Source organism: Tenrec ecaudatus, chromosome 14 (genome assembly GCF_050624435.1).
Source record: "Tenrec ecaudatus isolate mTenEca1 chromosome 14, mTenEca1.hap1, whole genome shotgun sequence".
NCBI lineage: Eukaryota > Metazoa > Chordata > Mammalia > Afrosoricida > Tenrecidae > Tenrec > Tenrec ecaudatus.
The window spans coordinates 13043192-13062108 of NC_134543.1; the positions used below are offsets into that span (position 1 = coordinate 13043192).

Genomic DNA, 18917 nt, shown 5'->3' on the forward strand with positions numbered 1-18917 from the left:
GTCTGAGGAGCTCTGACCAAATGCACATTCCGTAGGCTCCATCCTGGCTGTGCCCCATGGCTCCCCGTTGGCTGGGCATCTCGCGGTTGGCCATTTGAACCCACCCAGAGGCACCCTGGGAGAAGGACCGGGCGATCGGGACATTGATGCAGTCCACAGCTGTTTCTGACCCCGTGCGCGACCAAACCCAACCCTGCCCTCCCCCACACCACCCTCGCTGTGGCCCCTGTGCCTGAGCCCACGGCGGCAGCCACGGTGTCGGCCCAGCTCCTCAAGGGCCTTCCTCCATCCACGGCCCCTCCGCTTTCCCAGGCGCGGTGGCCACGCGCGACAGGCGGCTCGGGAAAGATTACCCCCAGGAAAACCCTATAGCAGATGATCTCGCTGGGAGTCAGAATGGAGCTCGTCGGCCATGGGTTGTGTTTTGTGTCCTGCTCACAGGCTCCCTCAGACTTGCGACTGAGCGGGTCTGGGGCAAGGTCTTCGAGGGCCCACAGTGATTTGCTGCCTACTTCATTCCACGGTCATCGTCAACTGGCCGGCTTGGCTCGCTCCCTCTGAAATCTGGAAGCACCCCAGAAATAACTGACGAAGTTGGCAAGTGTTTTTCTCACGGCCCAGGCTGGTCGTGACCACCCACGTGACCTGCTTTACACGGGAGCTCAGGAGGCATCAGCTCCTGCACTTCCTCAGACAGGCTTCCATCAGCCTCCAACGCGGTCTGCGTTGCTTCCCGTGAGCTGGCCACCGCAAACCTGCACAGTGGAAAACGGCACTCATCCAGTCCAGCCGGTCCGAAAGCACAGCCGTGAAGGATCGCCAAGCACACTGGACGACCAGATGTGTCCACAAGCGCCCAGGCCTCCTCTGGAGGCTGCGTCTCCCCCTCCCTCCCCCGCTCGTTCCATCCTGCATCTGCTGGCTGCCAGACCGGTTCAAGCCTTGAAGCGGCAAGCGAAGTACAGCCGAGCTATTAGAAAGCCAGACGTGCCCTGGGTTGTGTTGCTGATCTTGTTGGTGATTTCTCGGTTCTGCATTCTGGATTAAGTTACTATTTATGACCGTGAGTTCAATGGGATGCTGACATTTCAGTCATCCCTTACTTCTGCACCCACCAGTTCACAGCAGTAGTCCCTCCCACCCCTCCCCTCATGGCCCCTTCTCTCTCATGGACCTCCATCTTCCCTTGCACCCAGGTGAACACCTGCCGACCCTCTCGCCCACTGTGTTACGTTTCCACCCCGTGGGTGACCCCGATAGTTCCCCTTTGTATCTGCACATGCCCTTCATGAACTTGACCGGACCCTCCAGGGGCAGAGCCAAGTGTCCTTCACAATTTGATCATGCGCTGATAAGGTGATGTCCTTCAAAATTGTATTGAAAACAAAAATCTCTCTGGCCTGTGTGCGTCCTGAAAGGAACTGGCCTCTGGGAGAAGCCGTCCAAGCCAATGGGTCGGACCAGAATCCCTCTGCGTGGTAGACACGTCCAGGAAGTGAAGGCCCTTGTTAATTTTCTCTTCGTTTAACGTGTATTTCCCAACCACAGTGAGCAGAGGCTATGTTGGTTTTTTTGCCTGTGGAAGCTTCCAGCCGAAGTCATTATTAATTTATGTGACTTGAAATGAAATCAAAATGAAACTGTAATGGAAGGTGGAAGAACGCAGCTCAGGGGGCTATACCCGCCTGAACATTGCTCTCTGAGAGCTTCACAGATGGCTCAGTCGGGGGTGATAGCAGTACATTTAATTTCACATGTTTATAGACTTCAAAAGGAATAATCCATAGAATGCGCCTTTACTTGGCGGTGGTGCTCTCAGATAAGCACTGGGCTGCTGACCCAAAGGTCAGTGGTTCCAACCTACCAGCTCCAGGGAAAGGTTGAGGCGGTCTGCCCCATACAAATGGGCCGTCTCGGAAACCTAAGTTGGGTCTCACTGAGTTGGATTCCCCTTGATGGCAGTGGGTTGTGTTGTGTGTGTTGTGGGTTGTGTTGTGTGTGTTTTGTGTTGGGTTTGAGTGGTTATCAGAAATCTCTAAGCTGGTTGGGGGGCATGTATGTTTCCACATAGTTTTTAAAGCGCTTTCACACGGGTGAAGCCTAGCAGAGTTCTTTGCTGGAAGGTTTGGGGGTGGGGCTTATCTGGCCTCGGTTGGGCAGTTTACCTGTTCTTCGTGAGAGCTCTAGGCAAAGACCTTGGCCACAAATTGTAGCTGTTTCAGGTGTAAACGCGTTTAGTGTTCCAAAACCTAACAAAGGCCAAGGCAGCGTTGAAGTCCATGAACTTCATTTCTAAAAAAACAAACCAAAATGAACCCCGCAAAACTCACTGCCACAGAATTGATACAAACTCCAAACACTCTAGCCTCTCACGGTTTCTGTTCGTTTGTATCACAAACTGGTTTGGTTTTCATCCTAAAAGTAAAACCAAACCAAACCTCTGGCTGCTGTTGGAATCATGCCCAGCATAAAGTGATGATCGCTAAGTATTGACTGACGGATGAACATGGATGACGTCTCGCCCTTTCCTCCTTTGTGTCCGCAGACGATCGCCAGGCAGCTGGCAGAGATCTTGCTGCGGGGCATGTGTGAGCAGAGCTACTGGAACCCCTTGGAGGACCCCCCAGGCCAGTCGCCCCTGGATGACCCCCTCCGCAAAGGAGCAAACACCAAAACCTACACGCTGGCCCGAAGAGCGCGCGTCTACTCAGGAGAGAAGTATGCTCATGGTGTCTTCATTTCTACCCAGAACCCCTTGCTGGACGGGGCTTTGATTGGCTGTGCTGCTAACCGAAAGGCCGCTGGCTCCAGCCGGCCAGCCCCTCAGCTCCCCAGGGAGAAAGATGGGGCAGTCTGCTTTTCTGCCAAGGTTCCTAGCTTTGGAAGTCCGGCAGGGCTGTCGTCCTCTGTCCTCTAGGGTCGCCATGAGTGGGACTTGACCCGGAGGCCGTAGGTTGGGTTGGGGACCTCATTTGTAGATGTTGCATGCCTGGGAGGGAGACTTGGGGAACATTCGGAGCTGAGAGGAAGATCGTCCTCCCCGAAGAGGCCGCGTCTCATTTGCCCACCAAGTGGGCTGTGTCCGGCTCCTCATTACTCTCATCGCTCGGCTGATCGCGCTGCTCGGGGAGGACACTTCAGTAGGAGCTGCTCCTGTCTCAGTGCTCGGCTGCTGTTCTCAGCCATCCTCACTGGTCTCCGGGATTCTCACTCCGCTTCTTACGAGAACCCCCCAGTCACACAGTGATTAGTGACAACGCTGTTTGCAAGCCAGAGCTAACCTTTCCCCACCTTTTACTTCACCGATTCCTTGACCCTTTTGTTTTACGCAATGTGCTTTCAACCGAACTAGCCGTAAGGAGGACAAGGCAGTAAGGGACAGTGATATTTCTTCAGAACTTCAGAAACTTTCAGATTTGGGGCTTTGGGGAACAGGAGCCGGAGAGCCAATCTAGCTTCCGCTTGGGCAGAAGTCAGGAAGGGAGGGGGAGGAGAGAGCGAGATGACAAAGGGCTGGGAGCCGCTGCCATGAGAGTGACCCACTGAAGTCCGTCCAGCAGAGGCTTCAGCTCCCATCATGGTTCCCCTTTGCAGAATCTGCGCGTGAAGCTGAAGGGAGCGTGCGGGAATAGATAGGCGCTGTCTCTTGGGTGGTTGTCACACTGGGAAATGGTCAAGGGACTGCAGGCTCCAGAGACCACAGAGAAAGCGCTGGCAGAGACAGGGGTGCCCAGCTGCTGAATGCGGACATGCCATCTGGAAAGGATGGTCACGTTTTCCCCGGGGGCAGCATTGCGGATGCAGCTGCCCCTTAAGCCTCTTTCCCCCAGCAGTTTGCTGCCTCACCCTCTAGTGTTCGCTGTGCGTTTCCTCCCTTGGTTCAGACAAAGGGAACACTTCTGAGCTCCCCCACCCTAGCCTGCTTCATTCCTGCTCAGCGCCTTGCTCCCTGGCTGCCTGGAGCTGCGCCTTTGTGTACTCCCAGGTGCTTCATCACGCAGCTGTCTCCCCAAAGGTTCCCTCTGAAAATGTGACCGCTCATCCTTGATGCGCTGTCGAGAGGCAGGTTTGGGGTTCGGCTTTAAAAATTATATTTATGTCTTAAAAAGATCCTCTTGATATTTTGTTTGTTTGTTTTCATCTCCTAGGTGTACCTAGGTGTACCAAGGTTCCAGGTACACAGAGGAACTCCCTCCTTGCCCCCAACCCCCACTCCTGCAACCTCCAGTGTACCCACTGGCCACACAGAGGGTGCTCTGGGCCCGTCACCACCCCTTACAGGCAGAAAAGCTCAAGTCTTGGCCTCTGCGCTCCTATTTCCTGACCCAACCAGACATTGTCACCTTCCAAATCCCAGGTCCTCGTCCGGACTAGGTAGGAGCCTTATGGAGACCGAGTGCAGATATAGAAAATGCAGTCACGTGTGATGGGGCCTTCCCGCCAGGCCTGGTGGCTGAGTCACAGCTTTTGTTTTCTACAGGTGCCCGCCGGCAGGCTTTCCCCCTCAATATGGCCCACGTGCCATACCCTCTGTTCTGAGCCATTTTCAATGTATCCAGAATGGATCATCCCGCACCACAATACATTACAGAGCGTCTTGTCACTCCCAAAGAAGCCCCTCCCCCAGTCTCCCCGTCCCTTGAATTCCCATATGAATTTAAGATTCACTTGTGAATTCTATTTTTTAAGCAACTGGGATTTTGATCAAGGACGCACGGACCAGTTTGGAGTGTTGCCACCTTAGCAACGTCACATCTCCGGATCCATGGGCCTGGGCTGTCTGCCTGCCATGCAGATCTTCTTTACTTTCTGCCGTGACTCGTCATTTTTCAGGACATAAGACTTGCACTGCATTTCTCAGATGTGTTCCTAAGTGTTGTATTTTCTTGATGAGATTATCAATGAGATCCTCTTCTTCCCCCCCCCCCCCCCTTGGATTCGCTCACTGCCCTCACGCAGATACAATGGATTTTGGGGATATTGGTATTATATCCTGCAACCTTGCCAAATGCTTCCCTAGTTCTAATCATTTGTTTAGTGGATTCCGTAGGGTTTTCTGTTTAAAAAACCAGGCCACTTGCGAACAGAAACGGCTTTGCTTTTTCCTGTCTAGTCTGATGACTGTTGGGTGTTTACTGGCCTGATGGCCCTGGCTGGAACCCACAGTGCATTGTCACATGCAAGTGATGAGATGAGGCATCCCGTCATGATCCTGGTCTGAGGGTAGGTGACACTTGTCTCATGACTCAGGGTGTGTTAGCTGAGGTGTGTCACAGATGCCTTTTACCCAGTCAGAAAGTCCCCTTGTATGCCTGATCCATTGAACTTGTTTATCATAAAAAGTATTCTGAATTTTGATAATTTTTTTCAGAATCCATTAAGATGATCATATGCTTTCCGTACTTCCTTCTACTTAGGTGATCTGTTCACTGATTTTCCAATGTGGAACCAACCTTGAATTCCCAAAATAAACCTCACTTGGTCATGATGTATAATCTGTTAAATTTATTGCTTGACTTGGTTTGATACTATGTAGTTGAAGCTTTTACGTTTTTATTCATCTGAGATATTGGATTATAGTTTCTTGTGATGTCATTGTCTGGTTTTGGTATCAGATGTAAAGTTTTTATAATAAGAGGTCGTTTGTTGTTGTTGGTGGCTTTTGACCTAGGTGGGTTGACCAAAAAGAGAAAAGAGTTGTGGAAAATCCTAATCAGCCCACAGATTGGGCCAGCTGATCCCTAATGATTAAAAAAACCACTTCCATCCAGGCAATTCTAACTCATAGCAGCCCTGTCTATGTTTGCGAAGGTTGTAAGTCTTTATGGCAGCAGGCAGCCTCATCTTTCCCCCTGGAGCAAGACAGTGGGTTTGAACATCAACCTCACAGTTAGCAGTCCAATTCTTACTTGACAGTGCCACCAAAACTCCTTAGTAATCAAGAGGCACTCTCAAATTTCCACTTAAGTCCTCTTCCCTTTTTTGGGGTAACCTCATCCTTTTGTACCACCCTGGGACTGACTTCGATGTGGTTAACGGACAATGTGATGTCACACTGGGCAGGCGTCATTCTTCCCCTCTCCTGTGATTGGCTGTGGCTCAGGGACTGTGTTTCTTCGGGAATTCCCCCACTAGTGTCACAGCCAGGCATATGGAAATGGCGATGGCACCATTCTTGGACCTTGGAGTTGGTGTTGCAGTTAAATACAGAGGGACCTTTCTGTGGTCAAAGAGGGCTCTTTCTGCCCCTCTGTTGAGTCTACTTTGAATGCTGGATCGTGTCTTTGGCTCATCGAATCACACTCCTCACGTGGTAATAGCTAGAGAAGAAAGCGGAGAGGAAATGCACTTAGATAGAGTTGGGGTCGCTTCTTTTGCGTGGCCCTTTCTATCACACGCAGATATTCCTAACGCATTTTTCCTAGCTGGGGAAACATTTGGCATGAGCTGCTATCGGGGGCTGGATTGTGCTTTATAACAGGGCTCTCATCCTTACTCTCCGGTCTTCTTTAGAACCAGGCAACGTTGGAGCTGGTGGCTTCCGCCAGAGTAAGGAACTAGGCCACTTGCCTAAAGGCCACCAGTGAGTTAGTAGCATGGTGAGCTTAGCACACAGCTCACCCCTTCTTAGCTCAGTGCGCTGTCACTGCGTCGCCTGCCAGGAAGCTCACCCTCCTGTCCCCTGATCTCTGTTCCCTTTACTTCCCTCTCTTGCCCTAAGTAGCAGTCTCTGGTCCTGTGGTTCTCCAGGCAGCTCTGACTCACGGCCTCCCTGTGTGCATGCCAGAATGAAACCGTGTCGCGTCCTCTGTCATCCCCCAGGGTCCCCGTTCCTCACTCCTCAAAGCTCTGACCCACCGTCCCAGGGCCTCCTCCGCCAGGGCTCCTGGTTCCCAGAGGAGAATGTTCCAGGAGGAAGCCCCCCCAACCCGCACAACTTGGCCCTCTGCCAAGCAGGGAAGCGGGACCAGAAATGGGTCTGGAGAACCTGTACTTCTCCAGCGGGAGCATGTCTGTGTGCGGGTCCAGGCACCCCTCTCTCCCCTTCCTCCACTTCCTCTTCCTGCCAACCCGGGATCTTTGCCGCACTTTTGAATTCCCACCGTCCCTGCCGGCAAAGGGGACGGGGTGCGGTGGGCAGAGGAAATGGAATCAGGCTCAGATAATGTGCGACTGGTTAGCAACTCTGGTGAAAACAACCCAATGGAGCATGTAGGCAGGCCGGACGGCTCAAATGGAGTCTGGGGATTATCCATGAACTGGGCTGGCTGGTGTGACGTCTCAGTTAGCATGGGTCCCCTCCCTTTGCAATTAGTCTGGCCAGGCCAGAGCTGGCTAGCTAAGAAGCAGTGCTTCGGGTTACTGCTCTGGTTACAAGCTCCCCGACGGCCTGTGAGCAGACAGCCGGGCTATCGCGCCCTGGTGGTTGGCTATATATAAAGGTGTGCGCGCACGCAGCAGGCAGAGAGAGCACACTGTTCTCTTTCTGCGGAGAGCACGTCACTCGGCCTGTTCAGCTGTGTTGCTGAAGGGAAGGGAAAGACATGCTGCGTCTTCTGAGAAACCAGCCTCAGCGACGTCACTGCCAACCCCAGAGCCGTGCACCTCGTCCTCAGCCCAGCCCTGTGCTAGACTGAGTCCCGGAAGGGGGACAGGTGCTGTCTGCCCCACTGCTGGCTCCTACCTCGGGCCAGGCCAAGGCGTAGTGGAAGGAGTCGGCTTGGCACCTTGTCCTGGTGCCCTTCTTCGCCACCCTTCGATGGCAATGCAGAAACAGCCAGCTCTTCTGAGAGGACACGTATTTCTAGCGATTTGAACACATATTGGGGGGGACTTGTTTTGGGGGAAACCATCCCATCCTTTGATTTAGCTAATTATAAGGTTACCCCTGGGCAGATGGGGTGTCATCTTTTCCCAGTCATTTCCAGAACACCCAGGCGTTTATTAGCCATGCTTGTTTTCCTAGTCCAAACTCTAAGTGCTGAAAGCCCGGCAAACTGGGAGATAGAGAAGGGACACTGAAAAGCCAAACTCTGTCAGGGAGTCGATGCCGACTCGTCGCGACCCTCGAGGACGGGGTAGAGCTGCCGCTGGGAGTCCCTGTGGCTGCACCTCTTCACGGGAGGAGAAAGCAAAGCCCCATCTTCCTCCCTTTGTGCGGCTGGTGGTTTGAACTGCTGACCGTGCAGTTGGCAGCCCACAGCGTAAGCACCGTGCCACCAGGGCTCCTGAGGAGAAGGGAGAAGGGGCTGCTACAGTCCCGATTTTTAACAATTTGTCCCGCGTCCTGCGGCATTTTTAAAAAGTCCCGATTTTGGAAAGAATGCACGACAAGCTAGGGCATACGGTCTTCGGCTGCCGTGTGGCTATCTCGCCAGGGTATGAGTTTTATCAATGGTGTCCCGCTTTACCAAGGTTAAAATCTGGTCACCTTATACTTGGGTGGTTTCGTTTTCTTGTGGTTCCGTTGCGCCCTGTAATCCTGGACAGCCTTGAGTCTGAAAACGTTCGCTTCTCACGTGAGAGTTTCGAGTTTAGCCAAATTTAAAAAAAACAACCATGAGAGCTCGCGCGTCCCGCTCATGGTCCAAGACACGTCTTCAGTAAGATAAGCCTCGCTGGAAATCCTGTTTGTACTAGACAAGGTTTTCCAACTCTAGCACTGCTTCCAACCAGTGGCTTCTTCTAAATGGCAACAGACGATCGGCCGGTTAGCCAGTGAGAAGAGGAGGGCTGTTTCATGTCTTCAGTTCACATCTCCATCAGGGGCTCAGGAGGAAACGTGTATTATTTGGGTAACACGTCCTAGTGATCTGAATTCCCGCCTCTCTCACCGGCACGGGCATTACTCGGGCTTTTACCTCGCTCTTTACGGAGTTCTGTTCTCTTTGCCTCCCATTAAAGGGCACAGCTAGAAAGTCTCTATTTCAGAGACGAGCATAAAAATAAGCACAATTAATCCAAACGTCCATATTTTTTCATGGGTTGCATTAAAAAAAAACCCAGACACTTTTAGCATGAATTCAGTTCTGTGCAAAGTTGTGTACCTTGTGTTCTTTTGGAATTGTGTTAAATCAATGCTGACTTTTTGTTGTTTTTTTGTTACACGTGCAGCATTTTCTGTCCTCAAGAAAATACGGAGGAAGCCCTGTTGTTATTGCTGATTAGTGAATCAATGGTGAGTGGAAAGTGTTTTTACATTTTTCTTCCTCTTGCCCCCGTGGTCCCTTTTCAATATGGTGGCCCCAGCCACACGGTTACTCTGTTCTTGGGGGAAGACTTTCTAGAGGGAACCCCTGTGGGGGAGGAGACCAGCAGAGGTTCAAAAAGAAAGATGCTTTCTGCTCCTTGGACCGGCCAGCAGTGCCCCCTGGTCAGTCTGGAGCATGGAATGCACAGCCCGTTCACCCGCTATTGACTGGCACTGACACAGTGAGTGTAGTCGCGCCCCAGCCAGCGACCCTGAGGGGGGAGGAAGCCCCGCAGCATAACCTTTACCCCCCCCCCCCTTCTCCGTGCGCTTTGGTGGAAGAGACCTGGGCACTCGATCCTACGTAGGAGCATCTGGTTTTATAGCATGAGCTGACAAGCCCCCTCCCGAGTCTCCTGGTTCTGCTGCTGCCACCGTGTCTCTGCTGCTGTTTCTTTCTCCCTGGTTTGTGTCTTCCCTGGTGCTGCTGTTCTTTTTCTGCTTCCTTAGTCTAGGAGGTTCTCAGCAAAGGGATCCCGGCTCCACAGGATGCTCTTCACGTTTGCCTTTTTTTTTTCTTGGTCGTAGTAAGACCCCCACCCCTTCTTCCTGACTTGTTTTAAACCTGATGGGAAGCAAATCTGACTAATCCCCTCGTTAAGGCTCCAGACCCCTTAGTTACATGGTGCCATCCCCAACAGTTACCTGGCACCTTATTGGCATGATTAGAGAACTGTCCAACCACAAGCACCTCATTTGCATAGCCTTACCTAGTCATTTCGATAGGGGGCAGTTACAAGACCACAGCGGAGGTGGGGGGTGGGTGGGATGGAGGTCATGTACATGCAACCCATGCATCCCGCCACACCCCACCTTCCTGCCTCTGAAGGAAACCGGTGCTCCGCTCTCCCTGGGAGTTAGTTGGAACCTCGAGAGGATGCTGAGTTACTTTGGCATGCTCCCCTGGGCCGTGGCGCCACCAAGCAAGCCAGTCTGTGGCATCAGTTCTGGCCCATCAAGTGCACAAGTCTCACCACGCTTCGTGGCCGACATGCCGGTGGGGCTGTCTCGTGTGGTTTTCCTGACTGGTCTTCCCTCATCTTAAGCTGGGCTCTTCACAACCTGGCACTGAGTTTCCCCCTGGGCCGATGTGGTCAAGCTCCCTCGATGGGTCCCAGGCAAACCCCCTGAAGCATGCTGATGAGACATTGGTGATGCCTTGCGCAGTTCTGACGGGAGCTATTTGAGGTTCCATTGTCAGCTCGTGAGCTGTGTTTTGCAGTTTGGGAAACATGGCCGTCTGTCTACAATGCCGTCTTGTTTTGATGCCGGTGCCTCAGTAACCTTGCCGCTAACACGCTTGCCCTTTAATTGAAGTGATAGAAATATTCATACGCCAACTTGAGATCCTTTGGAGACAGGAAGCTCTCTTTAACTCCAGGGACATCTCCTCAGGGAAGGGTGAAATCCACAGCCATCCAGTCCATGCCAGCTCACAGCCACGCCAAAAGACAGAGCAGACCTGCCGTGTAGCTCCTTATGGGAGTAGAGAGCCTCGTTTTCACCCTCGGAGCAGCTGGTGGTTTCAAACCGTTGACCTTGTGGAGAGCAGGCATAGGCAGGCGTAACACACACTTTGCTAACCAGAGCTCCTCATATTAGTGCATGTGGAAAGCTGGGTTTCCAACCAGAACCATTATGTTCTGCCTGCAGATCACCCCACCACTATGCAGGTGGACGTCTACAGCAAGGTCGTCTTTGGAAGCCCCTCCTCACGTCCCTTGACTTTTGGGTTTTCCAATTTTTAGCAGAAACTGGATAGTTTTAGAACCAAACTGAGAAGTGCCGTGTATGTATTTATTCTCTGCCTGGAAAGATGATCTTCTGCATCAGTTCCAACTTTAACTTAGAAACACGGATGTGCCCACAGTCTCGACACCCACCAGCAGCCGCTGCCCACTGTTCCGCTTCCTCCGTGCCCGTCAGACCCGTTTTGCCCAGGAGAAAGGGGTTATCAGAGCTATATTCGCAAGACAATATTCTGAGCTAGTTTTCATCTGTGGATCTGTCTCATTGCACTTTTTACTTAAAAGACGCCGGTACGCTCTCTCTAAAAATGAAAAGACAGATGCACTTGCTGTCACTTGTAAACTTGGTCAAAGTATAATTGCTCCATTTCACCCTGCTGCTGAACGGGTTCTGCCTTGGGCTGCGAACCCCAAGGTGACACCCAGGGAGTCTGGTCCTGGGGGCAGTCCTGCTCGGAGGGTCTGGGATAGATGGCCAGTGCCGCGTCCTGGCCTTCAGAGCCCCGGTGAACCATGAGAGGTGCAGGGCATCCGTGCCTTCGCACCATGACATGGGCCGGCTCACTACCCACCTCTCTTCCATGCCGTCCGTTCTAGGCCAACCGGGACGCAGTCCTGAGCAGGATCCCCGAGCACCGGAGTGACCGCCTCATCAGCCTGCAGAGTGCGTCTGTGGTCTACGACTTGCTCACCATCGCCCTGGGCAGAAGAGGCCAGTACGAGATGCTGTCGGAGGTAGGTGAGGCCAGCCTGCAGCGGTGGGTGGTGGCGGCAGGGGCGTAGCACACTCGGAAGAGCTGTGAGCTGGGCTGAATGATCAGACGACCAGCAGTAGCTTCATATGAGGGAAGGCAGGCATCTCTTACCCGAGAGCCCTGGTGGCGTAGTGGTTAAGCATTGGGCCGTGAGCGGCAAGGTCTGCAGTTGGGAACCACCAGCCACTCCTCAGAAGAAAGACATGGAAACCACCGGGGCAGTTCTACCGTGACCTACAGGGTGGTGGTGAGTCGCCTTCAACTTGGTGGCAGGGAGCGTGGTTTTCTGAGTCTGCTCTGCCACAGCCATCTCTCCAGTGTGTGGCAACCGCGTCCTTACAAAACCGTCCCATCTAGAGTGTCAGCGCATCACTCTGCCCACTGGCAGCCTTGGGCAGGTCAGCCACCACCGCCGGCTTGCCGGGAGCAGGCCTGGCTCGGAGGACCTCACGGGTGCTTCATGTGTCCACCTGTTGCTCACCCCACCCGATGCCCCAGCTTCTCAGAAGCTCTGGGCGTTAGACGCTTGGCCATCCTGCAAGTTCTGGAAGAAGCTGGCTAATCTTGGACCAAGCCAGCACATTATTCATGGTCCTGCTGCCCAGAATATCCCATGCCACCACGGTAAAGGGCTAAGTAAGTAACCAGGCCACTCTGTGAGCCCCCACCCCCCACCTCCTTTACGAACAAGAAATGGAAAAGAAAGCAAGCAGCAGCCTATTTTTTCAAAATGAACTTTTCCATGTGATTTATATCTCTCTTTCTAAATTTATACCCATTGCACCAGCCTCCGGGCGCGGGGACAGGGACTGAGATGCAGTAACAGATTGGCTGAAACCAGATAAGCCCCCAGCTTACCCTCCAGCCTGCCGGTGCGTCTCCACATGAGGCAAGAGCGGGGGGAACAGATGAGCCTGCGTGTGTTGCGGGAATCTTTTTTTAGTCCCTGGGCTGGTGACTGTGCAGGGCACTGGTTACTCAGCCTGCAGGGAAAAAACAAACACCAGCCCTCACAGCCGTGTGCCCAGATGCCCCTGCGGTGCACGCATGCACACCCCTGCCCCTAGACTCTGCCCAGACCCGCCCGGATGGTGATCTTGTGGGGGCCTGGTTCTCTGTGGAAGGCCGCCCTCCTTCCCACCCACCACATCCACCTTGAAGCCCGCCCTTTCAGGTGAGGACTTTGTCCACAGAGGGACCACATGCCACCTCTCCGGGGCCAAGGTCTCGCGTCACTTAGTACCCTCGCCCCTCCCCAGTGTGCAGTGTGCCCGCGTGTCCGACCGTGTGGGGAGCCCCCGGGCACCTGGTCGTTCCCGAGTGGCCCTCGGGGTGGCCCTCACATCAACAGCACTCCTCCAGCCAGCCAGCAGCGCAGCGGCCTGTTCTGCGCGCCTGCCGGGGGACGCCGTCACAAGTCCTGGTTCCACCGGCATGCCTTTCACCTTGACACGCAGTGCGCATCTTGTGGGGTCACCCCTCCCCCCAACACACACGCATGCATGCGCCTGCTGCTGGAGAGTCGACCTGAGCCTCTGTGCGGCAGAACTGCACACACGTTTAAATGGCGGACCCAGCGCCGGGATGGCCTCGCAGGGAGCTGGCTGCGTAGCGAGAGGAGCTGACCGGTGTCTCCTCTGTGGGACTACGCCGTGGCTGATGAACCCACTAGCACGAGGGCACTTGCTGTGGCGACAGCCGCAAGGAGGCTTGGAAACGTCCCTTGGACAACGGAACTCCAAAGATAGAGGAATATTCCCACAGACGGTGCATGGATCCGTCCATGAAGGAGCCCTGATGGCACCGTGGGTCAAGCACCAGTCCACTAACCTCACGGCTGGCAGTTCAGAGCCACCAGCCACCCCTGCAGAGACGCGCCCTCTCAGAAGCCTGCGGGGACAGTTCTGCTCTGCGGATAGGGTCACTGCGCGGGTGCGCGGGGATGGGCTCAGCGGCCGAGGGTCTGTTGTGTTTGTTTGTTCTCTCGGCCCTGTGCAGGGGCTGCGGCTAAGTGCCAGGGAGACAGGCGTGCCAAGGCCTGGCCTGGCTTCTGCCCTTGAGCTGCCCCGGTGCAGCAGGAGGCAGATGGGCTCACGGGCTGGCCATCAGGCTCACCGTGGCTAATGGAGGGTTTGCGTGGCTGGCTCCAGCCTTCCGTGACCACCGCACTGTCTCGGGCCTGCTGACGAAAACGGGAGGGGGCATGAGAAAGATGGGAGTGCCCTGCATCTCGGGGTGTCCATTCCACCTCTGGAGAACCCGACCCCCACATTTTGCTGCAGTTGTCCCCCCCCCTTTCCCTGGCCCCAGGCCACATCAGCGTGTCCTCCTCCCCTCCGTTGCTGGTATTGTCTTCAATCCATTTGGCCTGTTTTGATCTTGTTTTACTTCCAATTTGCACGTGCGTTTCCTCAGGATGTTGGGCTCAGAGGGGGCTGGGTGACACAAAGCTAGACGCTCAGATACAAACCCAGAGGATCCCGGCCTGAGCCCTGCCAAAAGTGCCTCGGGAGAAAGGTCTGGCATGCTGCTTCCGGAAAGGTCACTGCAACAGAAACCCTGTGGCGCTCAGTTCTGCTCCAGAGCACAGGGGCGACCCCGAGGAGCTAGGGTCCACCCACCTGACTGCAGCTGGCTTGGTCCTTGCTGTAACCGGACGGTGACTGGGCTTGGCCCTTCCTAGATATAGTCCTTGTCACAATCAAATCTGTCTTGGAAGAAGTACAGCTCCTTAGAGGCCAGGATGGTGAGATTTCATCTCTCGGACTTTGGGCGTCTTATCAGGAGAGACCAGTCCCTGGAGAAGGACATCGTGCTCTGTGAGGTCAGAGGGCAGTGACAGAGAGGAAGGCTCTCAAGGAGATGGACTGACCCAGTGACTCTGACCCTGGGCGCAGACGTAAGCCCGATTGTGAGGCTGGTGCAGGGCCGGGCGGCTCTCACTCGTTGTGCACGGGGTCGCTGTGAGTGGCAGCTCACTCGACGGCACTTGACGTCAGCAGCATGTTTAAAGGAGAGTGGCCATTGTATCACTGTCACCGGAGAGCCGTGGTTCTCAGCCTTCCTCACGCCGCGACCCTTCCATACAGTTCCTCATGTGACCCCCAACCACAAAATTATTTTCATTGCTACTTCGTCACTGTCATTTTGCTAGTGTTATGATTCAGGGGACCCCTGTGAAAGGATCAGTCGTGGCCCCCCAAAGGGGTCGTGACCCACAGGTTGAGAACCACTGCCATAGAGTGTCCCATCATCACCTGCACCGTCCCGAGTCACCTCACACACCATTGCCCTGCTGCTCAGAAACATCCGGAGGCATGTACTGTATCCTCCCCTACACCCCCTCCCACAACCCCCCCCCTCTTTATTTCGTTTGTTTCTCGCCCCGTATCGGTTTACCTTTCTGCTGCCAGTGACAGCCCACGGAGCCCCTGAAGGATCAAACAATACCTACACCCCTGAAAACGCCAAGCTCACTCCTTCCTTCCCATGGATGCTGACTCAGAGCACCCCTCTACAGACGGGCGAGATCAGCCCCCTGCGGGTTTCTGAGACGGGAACTCTGTAGGAGTAGAAAGGCCCGTCTGCCCCGAGTGCACCTGGTGGCCAGTGGGCCCTGCGGTTAGCAGGTTAGCAGTGCACCCTCATGCCTGCAAACAAAGACAAGAAACATCACTTAGCATCCTGCTGCCCCGAGGTAACCACCACCGACAACCAACCAATGTGGAGCCGGTCTTTTCGGGAACACAGCCACATGCATATGTGAAACACTCGCCGCTCGGTTGTGAAGATTCTCTCCCTCTCTCTCTCCTCTGCTGTCCATCGGCAATGCACCCCCCATCCCAGCCCTCACACGTCCCCGGCCGTGGGCCCTAGGGTCAAAGCTTTGGATCTGTCATCCACGTGTGGCAAGCCCCTCAGTTTCCCCTCCTGTAAAATGGATGGATTAATCATCTGTATCTCAGACAGCAGTGAAGATCATGCTCACCCATCCACAGAGAGCACTCAGGACGCAGCCTGGCACAGTGACTCCGTCAGCACACGGCAAACAATGAAACATACATGCAAGAAGGTGTCTTGCTTTCATGGCACGGCAGTCTGTTTTAAGCCATACCCACCGCCCCCGAGTCAGCTCCAGACATCTTTCTGGAGCAGTGTCAGAGAAAGAGAGAGAGAGAGAGAAAGATGAGGACAGGCTAGTGGATTTGAACCACCGCTCTGGAGGTAGGCAGCCCCACGCTTAACCCACAGAGCCATCAGGGCACCTTCTGTCTCACTGGGGAGACCAAGTAGTAGCTTATGAAAATGGAACTAATTAGAAAAGACCTCACAGTTTAGCCATAGCAGCAGAAAAGACACAAGAAGGCCCACTGATTCCCACGGACTGGGACCAGCCAATTGCAACAGAGCAGCAGGGGGTGGGGGCAACAGCCAATATGGGAAGTGGAGGGAAGAGGCAGGGGGTGGGGTGGTGGGGAACGTACTCCACCAACAATGAGGAAGGAAGGGAGGCCCGAGGCCTGGGGACCTGGAACAGAGGCCACCTCCCCGGGGCTTGGAAGGGGAGAGGCTGGGAAGAAAGCCTGGGGCCGGCCGGACGGTCAGCACGGTGACATGGGGAAAAGCGGGATCGACAGGGCCTGTGCCTGCCTCACTCGTGGGACCGCAGCCTCTCCCTGCCACTGCCCTGAGAACAGGTCCCCTTGGCTGGGCCATGGGAACGCAGCCTTCTTCCTGTCCAAACCCACACCTGCCCCTTTGCCACCCTGGGGTTTCCAAGGCAGAAGCAGACAGACTTAGCCTTCTCTGGAGGAGGAGTGACTGGTGGTTCGAACCATCAGCCTTGCTGTTAGCTGCCAAGTGCTTCATCACCGCACCACCAGGGCCCCGTCGCCCTCTTCCTCCACAGCCAGTGTGAAACTCCGAAGAGAAGCCAAAACAGAAGAGCTTTCAGGAATTATATGATAGATAGATATATTCCCAATCAATAATAAATTAATTGTAGGGGGAAAAAAGAGTTATCAACCATCAAGTCAGGCTGTGGTGGAAAAACAAGGCCTAGTCCCACCCTCCCCCACTGTCCTGAATGCTCTGCCCAGCAGGACCCCTGCTGCTTTCCCTCCTCCCTGCCCCTTCTTCTGCTGACTGGTTCCAGGGACTGTGCCCCAGAAAGGACACAAGCTCCCCTCCTCTTGGCCTTGCCCTCTTGGGCAGGCGGGCTGCTGGGTAGCCTTTTCAGGACCATGCTTGCTGCGGACAGCAGAACCACTCTGGGGAGAAAATCAGTGTCTCTCTCTCTCTCTCTCTCTCTCTCTCTCTCTCTCTCTCTCTCTCTCTCTCTCTCTCTCTCTCTCTCGTTCTTCTGTGGTGCTCAGTCAGTCAAGGTGGAAGCCTCCTCTCCTGTCTCAAGATGGGCTGCCTTTGTGTGAGCCCCCACATACTGCCTGTTGTGTTTTGTGCCCCCTGCTCTGCCCACACGTGCTGTCCAAGGGCACTGCTCAGCAGGGAGCGGGCAGGGAGTGCCCCCGGAGGAAACACAGCCCAGGGCTTCTTCGGCCAGCCTCCCTCCGAAGCCTCAACTATGGGCGACGTGTTGGCCGCATCTCCAGCGAGTTGCATTTTCTTGTTTTTCAAGACTCATTGTGAGCCCTGCTGAAAGGTTTGTGTAGGAAGGAGCGCTTCTTTTTCCTTCTCTTTTTTTACCCTCTCAATTTAAGCAGCCGCCCCAGTTGGCATGGCAACTCAGGCTATTAACCGTGAAGCACCAAGCCCTGCTTCCTCTGTTTCTCAGAATGAACCCCAAGCTGCCAAAGGGGGTCGTTTCTGGTGTTGGACGATTCATGCCCCCCTTTGGACAGGACATCCTGGGGTCTCCTCTCCAGGATGCCTGGTGCCCCCTCCATGCAGGCACCGGGACCCTCGAAGGACGCTTGTGTCTTTGCCTCTGGACTCCTTTGTTTCTGTGGACCTCAGACACTTCAGCTTTGGAGGGAACCCCAGGGGCGTCCACCCTCAAACGCCCCATTCCCAGGTCCATCTCATTCTGCCCAGCAGACCCCCCATTTGTTACCCGGGGCTCCTCGTGCAGCCCCACGTGTCATCCCGTGCCGGGTTCCGCCTGCCCCCCATGTGGAAAATCCAGATACCAATCGACCTTCCTCCCCGGACTGCCGTGAGAACCACAGAGATGGTGTCTGCTGAGGGCTCGGTGCCGCCGCTGGGCAATGTCACTCTTCCCACTGGTGATGCTAATGGCCCCCCCTTTCCTACTGTAAAATGATGCCCTACAACAGCCCCCTTGGGTGGTCTTGACCCCTCAGTAGGGAAGGACCATTCTGTAATGAGAGAACGCAGCCCCAGGTAGCCCGGCGGGGTTCACGTACCTGCCTCTATCCGTTTCCCATTGTGGGCTGTGGGGAAGACACATAGCCCCTCAGAGCAGAGTTTGCTGCCCTACGGTATACGTAGAAGAGTCGAGTTTAGGGGAGGAGACAGCATTTTGAGTAATTCCAGGTCAAAGCGAGTTTTCTCGCTCATAGGACCCAGGGCCAATGCTCCTCGTAGGAATGATTGGGGTCTGTGAGTGCAGACAGCAGGCGGGATGGGCCGTGGCTTCAGACCCTTCCCATGGACCGCCTTAAAGAGCATCTGGAGAAGTGGCCCTACCACTCTGGAAGTGCCCATCCAGCCAGCCAGCCAGCCAGCCATCTGCCCATATGCATTCATTCAAGCATGTACGGGGCACCTAGTCTGGACTGGGCTCAGTTACCACCCCCCGTCTCTGCATGGCTGGAGCTGCGGCCCTCGTGGACGAATAGCTAAAACCCTGGCGCCTCAAGAGCAGCTGCATCAGTAAAACCCCAGATGAAGCGGCGTCTGGGTCGGACTCGGGAGGCCTTTTGTCCACCGTGCACTCCTGCTCAAGTTGCGTCTTAGACTGGAGAAGAGCTCCCGCCAGCGCTCAAATTCTCTCCTAGGATGTCCAGGCGCTGGTGCGCTGTACCTTTAACCCGAGCGTGGCCGAAGCTGGAGAAAGCTTTGCGCTGGCTCTGCCTGCAGCAGCGTTGCTGCTTTAAAGGACAAAGGGGAAAGGGAGAGTTTGCTTTATATCGGGTCCAAAATAAGGAGCCCTGGTGGTGCAGTGCTTAAGTGCTTGGATGTGAA

The 18917-nt window shown here is 54.6% G+C and overlaps 1 protein-coding gene across 2 annotated transcripts in view; it reads left to right on the forward strand.

Moving 5' to 3' along the window:
* TTC7B (tetratricopeptide repeat domain 7B) overlaps window positions 1-18917 on the forward strand; it is a 253479-nt gene that overhangs the window by 111482 nt on the left and 123080 nt on the right. For both annotated transcript variants that reach the window (XM_075530524.1, XM_075530525.1), the window contains exons 7-9: window positions 2546-2718; window positions 9115-9178; window positions 11596-11733. In XM_075530524.1, the coding sequence (XP_075386639.1) occupies window positions 2546-2718; window positions 9115-9178; window positions 11596-11733 (375 nt within the window). The remainder of the gene's footprint in view (window positions 1-2545; window positions 2719-9114; window positions 9179-11595; window positions 11734-18917) is intronic.